The 19,804-nt window shown below is 35.4% G+C and overlaps 1 protein-coding gene across 1 annotated transcript in view; it reads right to left on the bottom strand.

Annotated features, from left to right (window-relative positions):
* Positions 1-19,804, bottom strand: part of CRISPLD2 (cysteine rich secretory protein LCCL domain containing 2) — an 88,216-nt gene that overhangs the window by 56,555 nt on the left and 11,857 nt on the right. Inside the window, exon 3 of the mRNA XM_053700878.1 lies at positions 351-469. Within this exon, the coding sequence (XP_053556853.1) occupies positions 351-469 (119 nt within the window). The remainder of the gene's footprint in view (positions 1-350; positions 470-19,804) is intronic.

Here is a 19,804-nt window from a genome sequence, read left to right as displayed (position 1 = left end):
CAAGAGAATGAATAAAAATTGATAATAGGAGTAAATTAGAAAGTTGCTTAAAATGTCATGCTCTATCTGAATCATGAAAGAATAAAATTGGGGTTCAGTGTCCCTTTAAGAAATCCTATAAACTGATATAACATACTTCTACATAAATGATAATTGAAAGATACATTATATGATTTTCAAAATACAAGACAAAGAGAATGTGAGGGCAAGATAAATCAGAGGACGGCATTCTGGCACGGACCTTAGACTGAGCACAGTAATAAAACAGCAAATTTACATGAAATTCTTGCTTGTTACCAAGGCTTCTGCATGGAGTACATTATTAGATAGAAATATGACAGATAACTAACCTTCCCCAGTGAACTGCAAGGTTTTGGCCAATTGACACAATCAAGCTGGCAGGTCCATGATCCCAGATGCACTCCTGAGCCCAGGCCTCAGAAGATCTCTCCAACTCATCATCCCATGTCTGCATTAAAGGAAGGCAAATGACAACAATTGATCAGTTTGTACTAACTCACACGTGTTGCAGTGTGTTTGTTTATATTTGTAATAATAAAAATGTCTTACATTTGTAATTTATAGGATATAGTATTCATTTGCTAATTCCCATGTCAGACTCGTCCTTTTAAATATCTAAAACTGTGCCATAAAGAATAGTATATCATATAATCATTACACTATTTCTACACCATGCAACCACAGGAGACAGGAAAACCGTTTCTTAAGATAACGAATATGTTAGAAACAAAGAATTTCCTAATAATAATGTTTACATCCAAAGAATGAGTTATGGGCATGCAGTATAGACTAATGTGTGCCCTTTTGGTTACCCCCTTTGGAGACATGTGGTTTTGAGCTTAGAAAGTTTGACAATTAAAAACATATTTTTTTTAAAAAATCACTTTGAAAGTGTTGGACTAAGGACGTCTGTTTGAGGTGGGGAGCAATGCTGATCTGACATGTGAATCAATTTAATTGAAGTCATGAAGCTGCAGTGGATTAACTCAAGTCACAGAGTATAATTTTTTTTTTCATTTCTTGAGTTAAATGAATGTTAAAATGACTCACTTTTATCACAGGAGGCTCTTATGATCTTATCTGACCTCTATTAAATTGATTGAGTGAGACCATGTGTATGATTAACTGTTTTAGGCAATGTGGTCAGCAACTTGGTTAAGGCACTGAGACCTTTTTTTACTTTGCATAATATGGAGTACATTGTGTTCACTCGATATACCAAATTGCACCAGCATGACGTATATCAGCCACTGCAGCAATCTCAGGTTGTGGAAGCCTGTTTTGTTAACACACAAGCTATATATACACCATTACTTTTTCTTTCTTGCTATTCAAGCTTTTAGCCTCCTGAATAAAGCACGAAGCAGAATCAAAACGACACAATTTACAACTGGGATGTGATCTAGAACCCTGTATCGGGGACTACTTATTAGTTTGAAACTCTTTGAAATCTACAAATTTGGTATTGAACTAACAAATAATTGATTCCTTTATAAAAACAGCACTTATTTTTAGCAGATGACACATTAAGGGCAAGATTACAAGCGGAGCGCTATACATAGCTTTCATAAAAGCGATATTAGCGATCCACTGCGTAATACCAGCACATGCTATTTTGTGCTGGTATTACAAGTTTACAGCAATGCGAACACGAGCTTGTGTTCACATTGCTGGGAAGCATTGCGCTCATGAGAGCATGCTTCCATAGGCTCCAATGGGAGCCTCATTCTGATACTGTCAGATATGGCATCAGAACCTCACGCAGCGAAGGGGTAAGTAGCGCAGCGTTGGCAGCATATTTTTAAATATATAAATGATTATAAACACATATTAACACATAAATATATATGTATACATGATTATAAACACATATTAACACATAAAAATATATATATATATATATATATATATATATATATATACATGATTATAAACACATAAATATATATATATATATACATGATTATAAACACATATTAACACATAAATATGTATGTATACATGATTATAAACACATATTAACACATAAATATATATGTATACATGATTATAAACACATATTAACACATATATATATATATGTATACATGATTATAAACACATATTAACACAAATATATATATATATATATATATATATATATATATATACATGATTATAAACACATATTAACACATAGATATATATATATATACATGATTATAAACACATATTAACACAAATATATATATATATATATATATATATACATGATTATAAACACATATTAACACATAAATATATATATATACATGATTATAAACACATATTAACACATAAATATGTATGTATACATGATTATAAACACATATTAACACATAAATATATATGTATGCATGATTATAAACACATATTAACACATAAATATATATGTATACATGATTATAAACACATATTAACACATAAATATATATGTATATAATCATATACGTATATATTTCCTGGGAACACACAGTTCCCATACACCGCAATGTAAAGGCACTTTGCAGTGCCGTTTTTTTTTCTTACACCACCTTCCCACCAACTTTAGACCCCAAAAACTGCCTTGTGCAGCTATTTAAAAACTATAATGCCCTCTATTTTGTGGGCGTTTGGGGAACTTTTAAAAAAAATTAATCGGAGCTCTGGTTAATTTTCTGAGCGCTAATTACTAACGAAAGCTCGCAGTAGTAATAACCAGCCACTTGTAATGGCTGGTTAATTATCGCTCTCCCGCAAACAGACAAATTTGCCCATTTGTAGGCGTGCAATAATTTAGCGTGCCACTTGTAATCTAGCCCAAAGAGTGAAACAATTAGATACAACTGTTAAACTGATTATTACAAATACAGATAAAAAATATTAATCAAGGTCAAATTAGAATGTATGAGCAAAATTTAAAGGGATGGAAAAATAGTCTAATTAATTAGATTAAAATATGTAATGTTTGCAATGCTGTCCCTAGCTTACTATATTTTTATCCCACCTTGAACAGTTAAACACATAGATAACATTGTACTTGGAGGCCACAAGCATGGCAGCTTTCCGAGCATGAAACTGACAGTGACCTGCAACTGTCACTCCTGACTGGCTATTGGCTAATCAGCCACATGAGGACTTGCAAGCAGTGTTTAACACCTTTGCAGGGCTTAAATAAAGGGACAGGAAAGTAAAAATTAAACTTTAGCAGTCTATGCATAAGAATGCTATAAACAATATTACAAACACTGCTGCCAGATGGTTAGAGATATGTGCACGCTCCTGAGCTCACCTAGGATTACTCTTTAACAAAGGATACCATGAGAACTAAGTAAAATTGATAACCAAAGTAAATTGGAAAGTTGTTAAAAATGTTCTGCTCTATCCGGTCAGTAAGTTTAATTTTGACTTAACTGTCTATCAAGATAGGATCATTAAAGGGACAGTCTAGGCCAAAATAAACTTTCATGATTCAGATAGATCATGTAATTTTAAACAATTTTCCAATTTACTTTTATCACCAATTTTGCTTTGTTCTCTTGGTATTCTTAGTTGAAAGCTTAACCTAGGAGGTTCATATGCTAATTTTTTAGACCTTGAAGCCCACCTCTTTCAGATTGCATTTTAACAGTTTTTCACCACTAGAGGGTGTTAGTTCACGTATTTCATATAGATAACACTGTGCTCGTGCACGATAAGTTATCTGGGAGCAGGCACTGATTGGCTAGACTGCAAGTCTATCAAAAGAACTGAAATAAAGGGGCAGTTTGCAGAGGCTTAGATACAAGATAATCACAGAGGTTAAAAGTATATTATTATAACTGTGTTAGTTATGCAAAACTGGGAAATGGGTAATAAAGGGATTATCTATCTTTTAAAACAATAAAAATTCTGGTGTAGACTGTCCCTTTAATGCCAAAACGACATAGTCTAATAAACTAAATTGGCATCAAAATGTCCCATTATTGATGCGCCAATAAATGTTGAGAAACTATATAGGAAAACACATGCTTTACATATGATCCTTGTAAAGATCCCAACAGCATACAGGGCCAAGGCTTACAGACAACTGGCGTGAGTCAAGGGTCAGGTCAGGCTTGCAAAACTAAATCTTGCCTGTTTTACATTAAGTACCTCAGTAAATCTGCAACACTATGACTCACAGTGACTATGTCATTAAGTGAGGGGAATAAAAGCTTACCTTTGTTAAGCTTTTAATCTAAATGGCTTATGCATATTAAATATTTTTACATCTTCTGAGTATTCTTCTTTTCTTATTGTTTTTACCAGAAGCTTTTTAAAATATGCACTTTTTGCAAAACACTTAAATATCAGAATGGTTTTACATAAAAAAAATAGTGATCAGAAGTTTAAGACTTAAAAGCTTTGTTCAAACAAAGGACAGTAATAAAACATGGCGAGTGGTCAACTTAGCCAGAGGTCATTAACTTAAGGGCCTAGATTTACTAAACTGTGACATTTTAAAACATCATATGAAGTTCAAAATATTTGTTAAATTAAACATAGTGAAAAAGGTAATATTAATAACACACACACAAAAAACATTTTAATGGGATTCCTCTCAGAATACAATGTATCAGTTTGGATATTTGCATTACAACATTGGTGGAGATTTTTCAATATCCTTTTAAAGGGACAGTCTAGTCAAAATTAAATTTTCATGATTTAGATAGAGCATGCATTTTTAAACAACTTTCCAAATCACTTTTATCATCAAAGTTACTTTGTTTTCTTGGTATTCTTAGCTGAAAGCTAAACCTAGGTAGGCTCATATGCTAATTTATAAGTCCTTGAAGGCCACCTCTTATTTTAATGCATTTGACTGTTTTCACAGCTAGAGGGTGTTAGTTCATGTGCTCACACCCGTAGCGTTACCTATAAGAAGGCACTGATTGGCTAAAATGCAAGTCCGTCAAAAGAACTGAAATAAGAGGGCAGTCTGCAGAGGCTTAGATACCGGTAAAAAGTGTATTAATATAACTGTTGGTTATGCAAAACTGGGGAGTGGGAAATAAAGGGATTATCTATCTTTTTAAACAATAAAAATTATGTTGTAGACTGTCCCTCAGATTGCTAATAAACAAAGAAGTGGGTAATAATTAAGTTATATCTCTGACCTCTACACTACTGCACCGGTAAACATTAAAATATTACAACTAATTTATTTATAATTGTATTCATACTCTTGTTTATGCTTTGATTAAGATCCTCCATTCACTATAAATTAAAGTCACGGTAATTTTTTTTTTTTTAAATCAGGTCCAGAATCTAAGCACTATTTTAGATGGACTTTAATTGATCACTTCTACTGAAGACGCCCACTTTAAAACTCATATTTTTTGTGAGCTAACGGTTTGAAGTGTTCTCCAATCGGCGCTCTAGCTACAAAAAAGTGCAGTATGGCTAGAACGCCGACTGGAGAACAGTTCAAACCGTTATCTCACAAAAATATGAGATTTGAAGTGGGCAGCCAGAATGCGAGCTATTATTATTATTGGTTATTTGTAGAGCGCCAACAGATTCCGCAGCACTATATAGTGGTATCAGAATGGCTAGATTTAAAAACTAAGCACATAAAACAGGTGACAGTCAAATCCTTAACTGCTCTAGCAAATTTGAGCTGTTTTTTTTTTTTTTGACGATTATGTCCCTTTGAGATCTGACTAGAAACACAAATACTAAACTGTCTCTAAAAAGTATATACATGAAGCAGAATATCGGAAACTACAAACTACTGTCTGAGCAATTTGCTTTTGGCTGTTCCTCTATATTAAACTGTATCCTGAGCACATCTGTTATAACATCAGCTGCCAAGTAGTGCTCTGCTACTTTCTCCCTACATATGAAATACTATTTCTACAAATAAAATCTTATTCGCCTTCCATTCGGTAAGAAAGTTATGTTATGCGTCTAATGCTTGATCTTTCCTCTTGGGATATCACTACTTTTCTGTTTCATTTTCCTTGTAAATATTTTTAAATTCCCTAAAAATGCACACCTTTGAATTTTAAAACTAGAAGTAACACTGGTATAGGCAGATGAAAGGGAAAATAAAGTATATATATATATATATATATATATATATATATATATACACACACAGTATCTCACAAAAGTGAGTACACCCCTCACATTTTTGTAAATATTTTATTATATCTTTTCATGTGACAACACTGAAGAAATGACACTTTGCTACAATGTAAAATAGTGAGTGTACAGCCTGTATAACAGTGTAAATTTGCTGTCCCCTCAAAATAACTCAAAACACAGCTATTAATGTCTAAAACGTTGGCAACAAAAGTGAGTACACCCCTAAGTGGAAATGTCCAAATTGGGCCCAAAGTGTCAATATTTTGTGTGGCCACCATTATTTTCCAGCACTGCCTTAACCCTCTTGGGCATGTAGTTCACCAGAGCTTCACAGGTTGCCACTGGAGTCTTCTTCCACTCCTCCATGACAACATCACAGAGCTGGTGGATGTCAGAGACCTTGCGCTCCCCCACCTTCCGTTTGAGGATGCCCCACAGATGCTCAATAGGGTTTAGGTCTGGAGACATGCTTGACCAGTCCCTCACCTTTACCCTCAGCTTCTTTAGCAAGGCAGTGGTCGTCTTGGAGGTGTGTTTGGGGTCGTTATCATGTTGGAATACTGCCCTGCCGTCCAGTCTCCGAAAGGAGGGGATCATGCTCTGCTTCAGTATGTAACAGTTCATGTTGGCATTCATGGTTCCCTCAATGAATTGTAGCCCCCCCAATGCCGGCAGCACTCATGCAGGTCCAGACCATGACACTCCCACCACCATGCTTGACTGTAGGCAAGACACACTTGTCTTTGTACTCCTCACCTGGTTGCCGCCATACACGCTTGACACCATCTGAACCAAATACGTTTATATTGGTCTCATCGGACCACAGGACATGGTTCCAGTAATCCATGTCCTTAGTCTGCTTGTCTTCAGCAAACTGTTTGCAGGCTTTCTTGTGCATCATCTTTAGAAATTGATGCAGTGTGCGGCGTATGGTCTAAACACTGACAGGTTGACCCCCTATCCCTTCAACCTCTGCAGCAATGCTGGCAGCACTCATACGTCTCATATGCCTAGGCCATCTTTATGTAGAGCAACAATTCTTTTTTTCAGATCCTCAGAGAGTTCTTTGCCATGAGGTGCCATTTTGAACTTCCAGTGCCCAGTATGAGAGCGTGTGAGAGCGATTACACCAAATTTAACACACGTGCTCCCCATTCAAACCTGAGACCTTGTAACACTAACGAGTCACATGACACCGGGGAGGGAAAATGGCTAATTGGGCCCAATTTGGACATTTCCACTTAGGGGTGTACTTACTTTTGTTGCCAACGGTTTAGACATTAATGGCTGTGTGTGGAGTTATTTTGAGGGGACAGCTAATTTACACTGTTATACAGGCTGTGCACTCACTACTTTACATTGTAGCAAAGTGTCATTTCTTCAGTGTTGTCACATGAAAATATATATAACTCCAAACACCATTTGCCTAATTTGGGGGTAGTCAGTCAGGAGATTTAACTGAAGTTAACCACTGACATTTTGGGCTAGATTAGTGGAGCACTAAATATCGATTTAGGGAAAGTGATATTAGCGATCCACTGAGTAATACCAGCGCACACTAATGTGCTCTGGTATTACAAGTTGAATGCAATTCAAATGTGAGCTTGCATTCGAGCGCACTTCCATAGGCTCTAATGGGAGCCTCGTTCTCATGCTGTGAGTCACGGCATGAGAACCTAGCACAGCGAAGGGGGTAAGTAGCGCAGCGATGAGCAGCATTTTTAAATATAAATGTATATGATGATAATTATATACATGTACGTGTTATTATGTATGTACACATAAATATATATGTAATAAGCATATACATATATATTTACAGGGAACATACAGTTCCTATAGACCGCAATGCAAAGGCACCCCACACCCGCCACTTTTATCCCCATATAATGGCTTTTTAAAAATATATTACACTGTATTTTGGGGGCATTTTGGTGGACATTTATAAAATTAACCAGAGATCTGATCTCTGGTTAATTTTATAAGCGCTATGTGCTACCGCAAGCTCACGGTTGCAATGAAATGGCTGATTATTTATTGTGTGCCATCAGTTAGCGCTCCACTTGTAATCTAGCCCTTAGTTAGCAGAATTAGAAAACTTTTTAATTTTCAGAGTTAATTTACAGAGAAGGGGACAAAATAAATAATTACAGTGGAAATTTATAGTGCAAAATTTGCACGTTCTAATCTGTTAGCACATGTAATCTTAGCACTGCTGACCCTAGATGTTTTTAAACACATAATTAAAGTACTGCTCGGGAACCACAGGCAACCCGAGCACACATGGCTTGTGAACCAATCAGAAACATTTAATGTTTATACTACAATGTCCCTTTATAGATATTTTGCTACAATTGTAAAGTCTGTAATGTCCTTTTAAGCAATTACTATGCAGTATGTTGCACTCCTGTCTATTTGAGAGCAGTAAAGTAAACACAATTAACAGTGCTAAATTACAGCAAAAGGGGGACATATAAATAATAAAAGCAAATAGTACACAATAAAACAACTAATAAAAATTAAACTTTAGTTATAATTTAGTTTAATGCTTCTTTAAGGTTGACACATATATATATATATATATATAATTCACACACACACACCTATATATATACTTTGGAGATACTTGCTATAAATTCACGTTTCATTTTCAGTTCTATTAACTTTAAGTTATAAAGGGTTAAATATTATTGGTAATAAGCCAACAAAAAATCAGCCGTAACTTCATCATATAGACGTGAGAAAATAGCTTGGTGTAAAATGTATATTTAGATTATAGTATTTCATTTATTTTTAGATAATTATATTTAATTTATATTGGCAGCTTTGAAAATTGGATGTGCATTACTTAGTATAGTATGTGATTTCTATTTAATGCAAATCCCATATATTTTCCTAGATGTGTTTTGGTCTAGGTCTTTAAATCATCTTTTCTCCTTTCTGCTAAAATGCTCCTACTCCAGAAGTCACTCAAGGTCAGCACAAAATTAGGACCCGGGGCTGTAATTTTTGATGGCAAACATTCTAGGTGACTCTGCCAGCAAAGCCCTCTCGCTGTACTTTTCCACAATCTCAGAATGAAGTTCTTTCTTGCTCTAATGCTGCGTTATTCAGTAAAGATATTACCTGCAATAAACTTTCTTGAACTTAAGATATAGTATTTTTGAATAGCAAACTTTACCCCTCCACCCCAAGCACACAAGCAAATATCAAATGAACAGGGTCAAGGTCTGTGCTAAAAATGGTATCCAAGGAACTCTGTGAAATTTTATTACAACATATTCTCACAGTTAAAATACATTTTTTTTTAACTTTTATTTATAACCAACAAAGGGTACAATAACACACATTGGGGCCCATTTATCAAGCTCCGGATAGAGCTTGAGGGCCCATGTTTCTAGCGAGCCTACAGGCTCGCCAGAAACACCAGTTATGAAGCAACGGTCTAAAGACCGCTACTCCATAACCTGTCCGCTTGCTCTGAGCTGGCGGACAGACATCCCCACAAATCACCCCAATCAAGTACGATCGGGTTGATTGACATCCCCTGCTGGCGGCCGATTGGCCGTGAATCTACAGGGGGCGGCGTTGCACCAGCAGCTCATAAGAGCTGCTGGTGCAATGCTGAATACGGAGAGCGTATTGCTCTCCGCATTCAGCGAGGTCTGTCGGACCTGATCCGCACTGTAGGCCCCATTGTGTCCTTTACACACCACACAGGGTGTATTGATAAAACAAACAGGATTGTTTGAGATAAAGCCATATACATAGACAAATATTACAGAATGTAGTCTTCTTAGATGTGATTATTATTTTAAGAATCTTCTATGAGCTGGTAAACCAGCGACTATGTTTGTGTCTATTTACCACAATGTTGGGTTTTTTATTATTATAAAAGTAACTAAACTAGATAAACTCAAATAAACTAAACAAATAATACAGTGCAAATAATGGGTACGCTGTAGGAAATCTTGCGATTAAGCACACTCCCAATAGCTCATTATTAGGTTCATCTTGTCATTCCAGGGGGTATAGTAGTGATTTAACTTAAAGAGTATTAAGAATATAATAAAACTAGTCCAATCGGCAAGGTCTTGAGTAGGTAGAAGGAGTTGTGTAAAGAAGCTGTGTGTGCATACTTAGCCCAAGTCCTGGTGCAAACAGCTTAACTAGATCTCCAAGAGAGCGATAACAATCTTTCATAGGTGCAAACCTGTCAAACCTGTGAAGCCTTTGTGGGAAGTAATATACTTAAGTTAGAATTTCCATTAGCAAGTTAAGATGATGAAAAGTGGAATAACAGTCAAATAGAAGTGGAGTATGCAAGTAAAAAGGTACCTCTTACTATGTGGTAGGGTGTTTTGCTTTGGTTTGAGTGTCAATAGATTACTATCAGGATATATTGCCTAGAATCCAACAACCTATGTCTCCTTAATCCTGCGCCCTATATTAATGCAGGTAACCCAGCATAATGTTTGAATAAAGTGAACAATAATACTCAGTTGGTATTAAAATTGGGTAGTATATAAAAAGTATAGTGCAAATTATGGCACGCGGTTATGGCCTAGAAGAGTCAATGAACTGTGTTATGTAAATGTATATAGAATGTCTGATATCACTATTTCTTGGGATATCGTGCCCTAGTAGAATTTTTAAGTGAATTGTGAATGAAGCGCTTAGCCCCAGGTGGTAGTTACAGTGAGGGCAAAAATGAAGGATACAAACAATTTTCAAACATCCAGTACAATAAGCGAATAGTGTAAATTGGAAGTTTTGCCAAATGAAAGGAATGCGTATATAAACCAGCAATTCAATTTTATATCACAATTATTTGTATACTGACAAAAAAAACTCTGCTGCTTTAAAAATAATAATTACATATGCCACTATAAATTGGCTACATACCCATTGTTAGCCTATGTAAAAGAGCCGAGGCAAACACAAAAAAACAAAAAAAATAGAACAAAAGAATATATTAATAATAACTATAACAGCAGCTATCTAGAAAAAAGAAAAACTGTGCACGTTGTAAGGTAAAAGGGCTTCTAATAATTATGTAGGAATATTAAATTATGACATTAACTTTTACCACAAAGTGTTAGAGAGTCTTTGGGGTCAGTATCATTAAGGTATCTATATGAGCATAGCGTTGGATCAAGTATTGTGGAAGCTGTGGTGCCTGTAGAGTCAAATCAAATCTGTGTTTTAAGCTCTATAGCGGGTCGCCTCTCATGAAATTGACATAGATAAATAAACTGACCCACAGTGGTTTTATCCATATTGACAGTTAGCCGATGCCCATTGTTTTGCAAATGTACCATAGATTGTCCTCCACGTGGGGGCTAAGGCTGTAAGCATTTGCAAATGGCACTGCTTCGGCCATGTGTGCTAGCTGAATCGCCAGTAATGTTGATCCTTTGAGTGATACGTCGCCATATAGCTGGCATATAGTATGGGAGAGTGTGGTCTTCAATGACTGTTGAGAGTAAAAATAAGTGCCAGGATCGCATTGCAATGTAGGTATATTGCCTGTTGCCAAATTGCTTGGCATTAACACTATATCTCCCGTGTCTGTGATGATCTCTTCTTCGCTGTTTTATGGTGTGGGGCAGTGATCCAATAAGCCGGTATCCGGTAAAATTTAATTATGCAGCTGTGCCCGTGTCTGCCGTTGCTGCAGTCTCTCACTCTACTCTGGTTGATGCCTCTCTGGAGCCATGTAAACACCGCCACGGGATGACTCTGCTGATAGTTGGCGCCATTTTAAGGAAAGATGCGGGGGGTCTCCGACTTGAGTTTCGGTCAGCAATTGTTGTAATGTGAGTTCCAGCTTATCCAACGCCGGTAGTATTAGATCCTTGAGGGAAATGATCATGTCTTGGGTTCGTGGTTCCTTTTCGGTGGGAAAGGTATCCATTTTTGTTAATATTCCCAAATTTGCTGTATACAACGTGCTACGCTGCAGCTAGTACTCTTCTCTCCGTTCTTGGTTCTTTCTGACTTCTCAGGAGCCAAGAGGTGTCTATCTTGATCCTTTGAGGTGCCCAAACAGCAAAACTGTTAAGGGGTAGTAGGATGGCAATGGATTTAGCCTGATTTAGAGATTCAATCTAGGGGTTTAAGCAGAGCCACTCAAACTTGTGGCCATCTTTAAACGCCGCCCACCGGAAGTCTCTAAAATACATTTTTTCAAAGATACAAGGAACTACAACAGAGCATGGTCTTGAACACATTGAAACACATAATTTTACTTTCATGATTTAGATAGATCACACAATTTTAAACAACTTTCCAGTTTTCATCAATTGTCTAATTTGCTTCATTCTCTTGGTATCCTTTGTTGAAGGAGAAGCAATACACTACTGGGAGTTCGCTGACAGCAAATAGCAAGATGCATATATGTGCAGCCACCATCAGCAGCTCTTAAGTCTACCTAGGTATACTCTTCAACAAGGGATACAAAATACTAGGAATGGGCTAATGTTTCTAAAAATTCGAAATTTAAACGAATTTTGATACATTCATTCATTCTAATCGAATTTTGAATGTTGATATAACATTCTAAAATTCTATTTTTGAATTTTCGTTTTCGAATTTTTCAATAAAATTCGAAAATATTTGTTCGAATAATATGTTTAGCTATGTATTCATTCAATTTCGTAATATAATATTTGAATTCGAATGTGACATTCAAATTCGAAATAGTATTTCTAGTCTACAACTGTGTTTAATAAATGTAATATTCGAATTTGAATGCTACATTCGAATGTCACGTTTGAATTTGAAATAATATTTCTAGTCTAATACTGTGTTTTAAATGTAATATTCAAATGTGAATGTCACATTCGAATTCGAAATAGTATTTCTAGTCTAATACTGTGTTTTTTAAATGTAATATTTGAATTCGAATGTGATATTCGATTTGAATGTGACATTCGAATTCAAAATAGTGTTTCTAGTCTAATACTGTGTTTTATAAATGTAATATTCAAATTTGAATGTGATATTCGATTTGAATGTGACATTCAAATTCGAAATAGTGTTTCTAGTCTACAATTGTGTTTTATAAATGTAATATTTGAATTCGAATGTGACATTTGAAAACTGTAAATAACATTCGAAAATCGAATTTTTAAGAATATTCGTTCTTATCAACATTCTATTATGTAAATTTAATTTCTACAATAACATTCGTTCTAACATTCAAATTTGAATATAAACACATTTGCCCATCCCTACAAAATACTCTTCAACAAGGGATACAATGCAAACAAAACAAATTAGATAGCAGTAATACATTGGAAAATTATTTTAAATTGAAAGCTCTACCTGAATCATGAAAGAAAAAAATGGGGTTTCATGTCACTTTAAGACTACGACATTGTACTCAACACTTAAAGGGACATGAAACCCAAAAAAAATATTTCATGATTCAGATAGAGAATACAATTTTAAACATCTTTCCAATTTACTTCTTTCTCTTGTTATCCTTTGCTAAAATGTAGTAAAGCTCAGGAGCAGCAAAGAACCTAGGTTCTAGCTGCAGATTGGTGGCTGCATATATATATATATATATATATATATATATATATATATATATATACCGATTGTCATTGGCTAACCCATGTGTTCAGTCAGCAATCATTAGTGCATTGCTGCTCATTCAACAAAGCATACCATAAGAATGAAAAATTGATAATAGGAGTAAATTAGAAAGTTGCTTAAAATTGCATGCTCGATTTGAATCATGAAAGAAAAAAATGGGTTTCATATCCCTTTAATCTCCCTAGAAAATCAAACAACACTGCAGTATACTTTCATTATTTATTTTGAAATTTACTCAACCCTGCAACATTTATAACACTACAGCTATTAGTGTCCAATAATCTAAAACATCTTGTCAGTACTGTGAGGTCCCTCAAAGAATTTTAGAAAGACAAATTTTAGCTTGAGAGCTGTTTATCTAGCTAGGTTCTGGTTGTGAAGGAGAGACACATATAATGGAATATAGTGTTAAAAAAAGCCCCCCATGGATATTACAAGATTTCTCTCCATACCAATGAGTTTTTGATCATCATGCGAAAGTCATGCAAAACCCCTACTAGGACCTGCCCCTCAGTGAGCCACAGATACTCTAGAAGATCTACAGTCCGCAAGACCACAGGGAGGATCACACCTATGCCACCATCTAGTGACGCCACCCCTTCCATTAGCTCAGTCCCCACCTCCTATACACTGTCATCTCCTATTACCCTGAACAAAAATAGACTTTGACCTGCCACTAAAAGCAGAAAATAACTTCAGAGACACTACCTATTGCACCTGCTAGAAAATGGCACACAGGCAAAGGGAGGGTAAGAAAATCACAGCAGGTACTGGAACAGAAAGAGGAGGCAAATTGGACTACCTGGCAAGTGTTGGAGAAGACCAATGCAGTTACACTGAAGTTCTCCTTTAATGAACACATGTACTGTATACTTCATTGTAGACACAAAATAAAGGACATTTTAACACAGGTGGAATCATAGAACTCGAGTGCCAAATTGAGATGGTCTACTTTCAGAGATAATTAGAATGTTTTTTTTTTTGTTTTTTTGTTTTTTTGCATATTTTAAGTTAAACATATCCTGTTTCTAGGGTCTCTAGCACAACTGTTTCATTTTTTGTTTGTTTGTCTTTTTAGTGACCAATACAGCCAGAGGCCAAATCACACAAGCCATTACCTACAATGGGAAGGTAAAAGTTATTTGTTTAAAGCATGTGTTTGTTGTTTGAATCAGAATGTATTACATGAATAAACCTTTAAACTTTGTGATATTTGTTTCCTATGATCTTTATAATACAAACTGAAATGCAGACTGACAAGTAATCCTGAAATATCTTAGGCCCAGACTGCTGAATTTGATTTTGCTTATCTAATACAATATACAGCTCACACTAAAGGATATGGTAGCGCATGCATCATGTCTATGTGTAGAAAACATTCCAATCTACCCCATTCATCTGACCAAGAAAGATCATGTAAGTAAGGCCTGTAGAGATAAGAGGTTTAAATTCTTAGACCAAGGCAATAACTCCTTTGACCATTCTGATGATCCAGACAGCTCCCTGCTGAGTCACTCAATTCATAGGTTCCTTTATCAACTGCTATGTTCCAGGTTTTTTGAGGTTTTGTACTCTTTGTACTTTCTTTCCTCTCCTGTAGCTAGATTAGACGGTGTACAACAGCATTTTACAATATTTTACATTATACATCTTTCAGAATCCATCAAAATAAGATCATATAACTAAGTATCATATTTATATCATACTATATTTGTTTAAATATCTAGCAATATAAATCTTTATATACCAAAAACTTAAACTATGGCATTACCATAACCATTTTTTTTTAATAATCAAGTGTGTATAGTGGATAGATAGATAGATAGATAGATAAAATGTAGACAAACACAAAATGTTCACAGACAAACAAGCATTGACAGACACTTGGAATATATATTTTTAGTATACACAGCTCAGCTATACTATTTAAATTTGAAAAAAAAAGAAAAAAATAGCTGATTATACCCATTTCAAGTAGCACCTTTTTTTTTAGACTTCTTTTTTCCTGAATGGAATATAAAACACTTGTTTCAACAGAATCCCCAATAAAACCACGAGAAAAGCACATTCAGCAAAGCCAAATATAAAACATTACCCATCCAACCTCCGAATAAACACAAGTGAACACTGTGTAGTTTCAAGAGTTTTATATCTGAAGCCAACTCAAATACAGCCTCCTTTCTTACTCAGTCTGTGTGTTCTTCTTCATATTCCAGCCCTATTCTAAACCCACTGGGGACAGTTAAATCGTGTTACTAGAATAGATCCTCCGTAGCATTAGAGGAAAGATCAAGAAGAGATGCTTTAATACATTTCAGTTGGCATGAGAATAAACCTTACTTTAGCAGTCTTAAAACATGTAGTGCCTTTTAAATTATAAGGTGAAATACAGACATACTTTGTAGTCAAGCACTGTCAAATACGTATATTGAAATCACTGGTTATTTTGTAACTTTGACCCCCTGTCCACTCTATTAGACTTTACAGTGCAAAATTTTGGAAAGCAGCTTGAATGTTTTTGGCTGTCTTTTATATGACATTCCAATCAATTAGAAACACATTGTTTTGACTTGGTTAAGCTGCGTGAGATATGTGTGCAATAAATCCAGAACATCTGGGGTGAGATTACATATACGGCACAAGTTTCAGCGCAACTGCTGAAACCCACGCCACCCTTAATTTCACCTCGCACATCAGGGTATCCCATAAACCCGGCAGTTCATAAAGTGCCGTAAGTCGGATAAACTAGCGATGTCCAGAAATGTGCGAAAATACAAGTTTCTGGAGTCGCCAGTGACTTATGGCACTTTAGAAACTGCCGACGCCTAAGAAAATAAAAAAACAATATCAAATCTCCCATAAAAGTCTAACCCGCCTCCCAAAAATAAACCCGACATGTAAAACCCCTATATCCGCCATCAAACCCACATCGGAACAAATAATAAAAGTATTAACCCCTAAACCAACAACCCCCCACAACGCAATATACCTAATTAAACTATTAACCTCTAATCCGCCATTCCCCCACATCGTGATCTACCTAATAAAAGTATTAACCCCTAAATCCGCCAACCCCAACATCGCAAACTACCTAATAAATGTATTAACCCCTAATCCCCCATTCACCCACATCGCAAAGTCCCTAGTAAAACTATTAACCCTTAATATTCCATTAACCCACATCGCAAAGTACCTATTAAAACTATTAACCCTAATCTGCCATTAACCCACATTGCAATAAACCTTATAAATTTATTAACCCTTAATCCGCCAAACCCACACAACGCAATAATACTAATAACACTATTAACCCCTAAACCGCCAAACCCACACAACGCAAATAACTAATTCAATTACTAGGGCATTCAGCTCTTTTACTGCCCTTAAAAGGCCATTCAGCTCTTTTTCAAAGGTCCATTAAAACCCTAATCTAAAAAAAAAAAAAAAAAATTAAAAAAATGGCTAAGTCTAACCACCAGATAGGTACTCACGGTTCGAGCATGGAGATCCTCTTTCTACGATCACTAATGATTAAGTTCAAGGTACGCGTTTAAATATAGGGTACCTTGAATTCATATTGGCTAATTTGAGTCTTCAAATTCAAATCAGCCAATAGGATGAGAGCTACTGAAATCCTATTGGCTGTTCAAATCAGCTCCGCGCCGGCTTGTTCCTGGAAGAAGACAGAAGATATTGGCGCTTGGAAGAAGACGTCACCGCCGTACTTCAGGAACCTATCTGGGGGTTAGATTTAGGCTTTTTTTTATTTTTGGTGGAATTTTTTTTTTTTCTGATTAGGGTTTTAATGGGCCATTGAAAAAGAGCTGAATGCCCTTTTAAGGGCAGTAAAAGAGCTGAATGTCCTTTTAAGGGCAGTAAAAGAGCTGAATGCCCTTTTAAGGACAATGCCCATAAAAATGCCCCTTGGATAGTTTAGGATTTTTTAGCGTTAGGTTTTTTTATTTTGGGGGTTTGGTGGGTGAGGGGTTTACTGTTAGAGGGGGGACTTTTTTAAGATAAAACAGCTGTTTAACTTAGGGCAATGCCCTACAAAAGGCCCTTTTAAGGGCTATTGGTAGTTTAGCATTACATTAGGGGGTGTTTTATTTTTATAGGTATTAGGTTTAAATTTTTTAATTTTTGATAATTTGGTTTATTATTTTATGTAATGTTAAAAAAAATTATTTTTTGTAATCTTCGATTAATTAAATCTTAGGTTTTTTTCTTTTTAAATAATGTTAGCTTTTTTATTTTAATTGTTTGTAACTTAGTATTTTATAATTTAGGTAATTGGGGTTAATTTAGGGGGTGTTAGGTTAGGGGGCTTAGTAATTTAATTAGTTATTTGCGTTGTCAGGGTTAATGGTGGATTAGGGGTTAATAGGTTAATTGAGTTTATTGCGTTGGTTGTGGATGACGGTTTAGGGGATAATAGCTTTAATAGGTACTTAGCGATATAGGCGAATGGCGGATTAGGGGTTAATAGTTTATTACGGTATATTGTGTTGTGGGGTTATGGTGGTTTAGGGGTTAATAGGTTAATTAGTTGTTTTGCGATGAGGGGGTTGGCGGATTAGGGGTTAATATAGTTTATTAGTTATTGCGGTGGGGGAGTGATGGTTGACAGGTAGATATTAGTTATTTTCAGGAGGTAGATAGATATTGTGCATGCGTGTCAGTTACTATTTTCAGGGGGTTACGGTGTTCACATACTCAGCGAAAGTTTTGCTGCGTCTGCCTATGAGTGGCGAGGTAAAAATGGAGTAAAATGTCTCCATTTTCGCCGGGTAAGTCCTTGCGCTGAATATGTGATACTGATTGTCGACGTGGTTCTATGTTAGCTTATGGGAGTAAAAATTGCGTGCAATGGGTGTAATATATACGCGCCGCATTTATATGCAGCGCTGTATATGTGATACCAAAACATATGAGAAACTATAAACAGGCTTTTCTCTGGTATTTCACAAGAATTTTCACAAACCTATATGATATCAAAATATTTTTATTAAGGCAGAGATTAGCATGAGACCTATCAAATATCTTCTAAACACTGCAAGCAATGATAATATTACAGTAACTATATAAAAGGGTTCACCCCCCATCTATTTTTGTACAGTTTAATGTTTGGACACTTTATTGCCTTTATTCATGGCCTTGTCCTCAGCAAAAAGAGATTATATAAGGGGAAACATGGGCTTAAAATATTTTTAATTTAAAAAATTCCTTTGAAACTGGTACAAAAAAATGTTTTCTGATGAATTGGAATACTGTTTGTGAGAGTTTTTAAAGGGACATTAAACACTTTGAGATGGTAATATAAAATGGTAAATCTTATATTTAAAACAACTCTGCAATATACTTCCATTATTTATCCTGTCTCCTTTTCCTGTAATTCCATTCTGAAATTGTGAGCTTTTCAGTTCCTTTAAGAAATGGAAGTGCAGAACACTGTTATATTCCACACAGCCATTGGCTGTCCCTAATTGGCCACAGCTGTGAAAGTAACCTAAGTTACAACATGGCAGCTCCTAATGTTTTATAAACATTAAAACATTACACTTATTTTGTCAATATTTAAACAACTAATGAAACTTTAAAAAAATCTACAAGTTATTCTGAGACTAATCTTTTCTTTGAATATATCATTCTATCTACCATTTATTAAGCATTTAATGTCCCTTTAATGCAAAGTGTCTAATGATTTGCACAGTGAGAACCAGAAACTTATGTAAAACCTGATTTTATGATGGATTTGAATGGCCTGGATTTTAAAAACTCCACAAAAAGCTATGCAAACTAGTTTACACAACATATCCTACACATGATTTTTGGAAGTCATCAGCATCTATAAAGGAAAATATATCCGTAAACTCAACCCTCCTTCTTAACCACATTATATAATTCCCTTGTAGTCACAAATGCAAAAAAAATGTTTTAGGGATAAATTAGGCAAGGTATACGAACGATAAGTTATTGCAGCACTGTTTCCTAAAGATAGAAAAACAGGCAGCTAATTGGTTAAACTGAGAGTGGAGAAAAGGGTGCAATGCATATGATTTCTGATATCATG

The sequence above is a fragment of the Bombina bombina genome, chromosome 1, assembly GCF_027579735.1.
Source record: "Bombina bombina isolate aBomBom1 chromosome 1, aBomBom1.pri, whole genome shotgun sequence".
Classification (NCBI taxonomy): Eukaryota; Metazoa; Chordata; class Amphibia; order Anura; family Bombinatoridae; genus Bombina; species Bombina bombina.
This window is presented reverse-complemented; position numbering and strand designations above follow the sequence as displayed.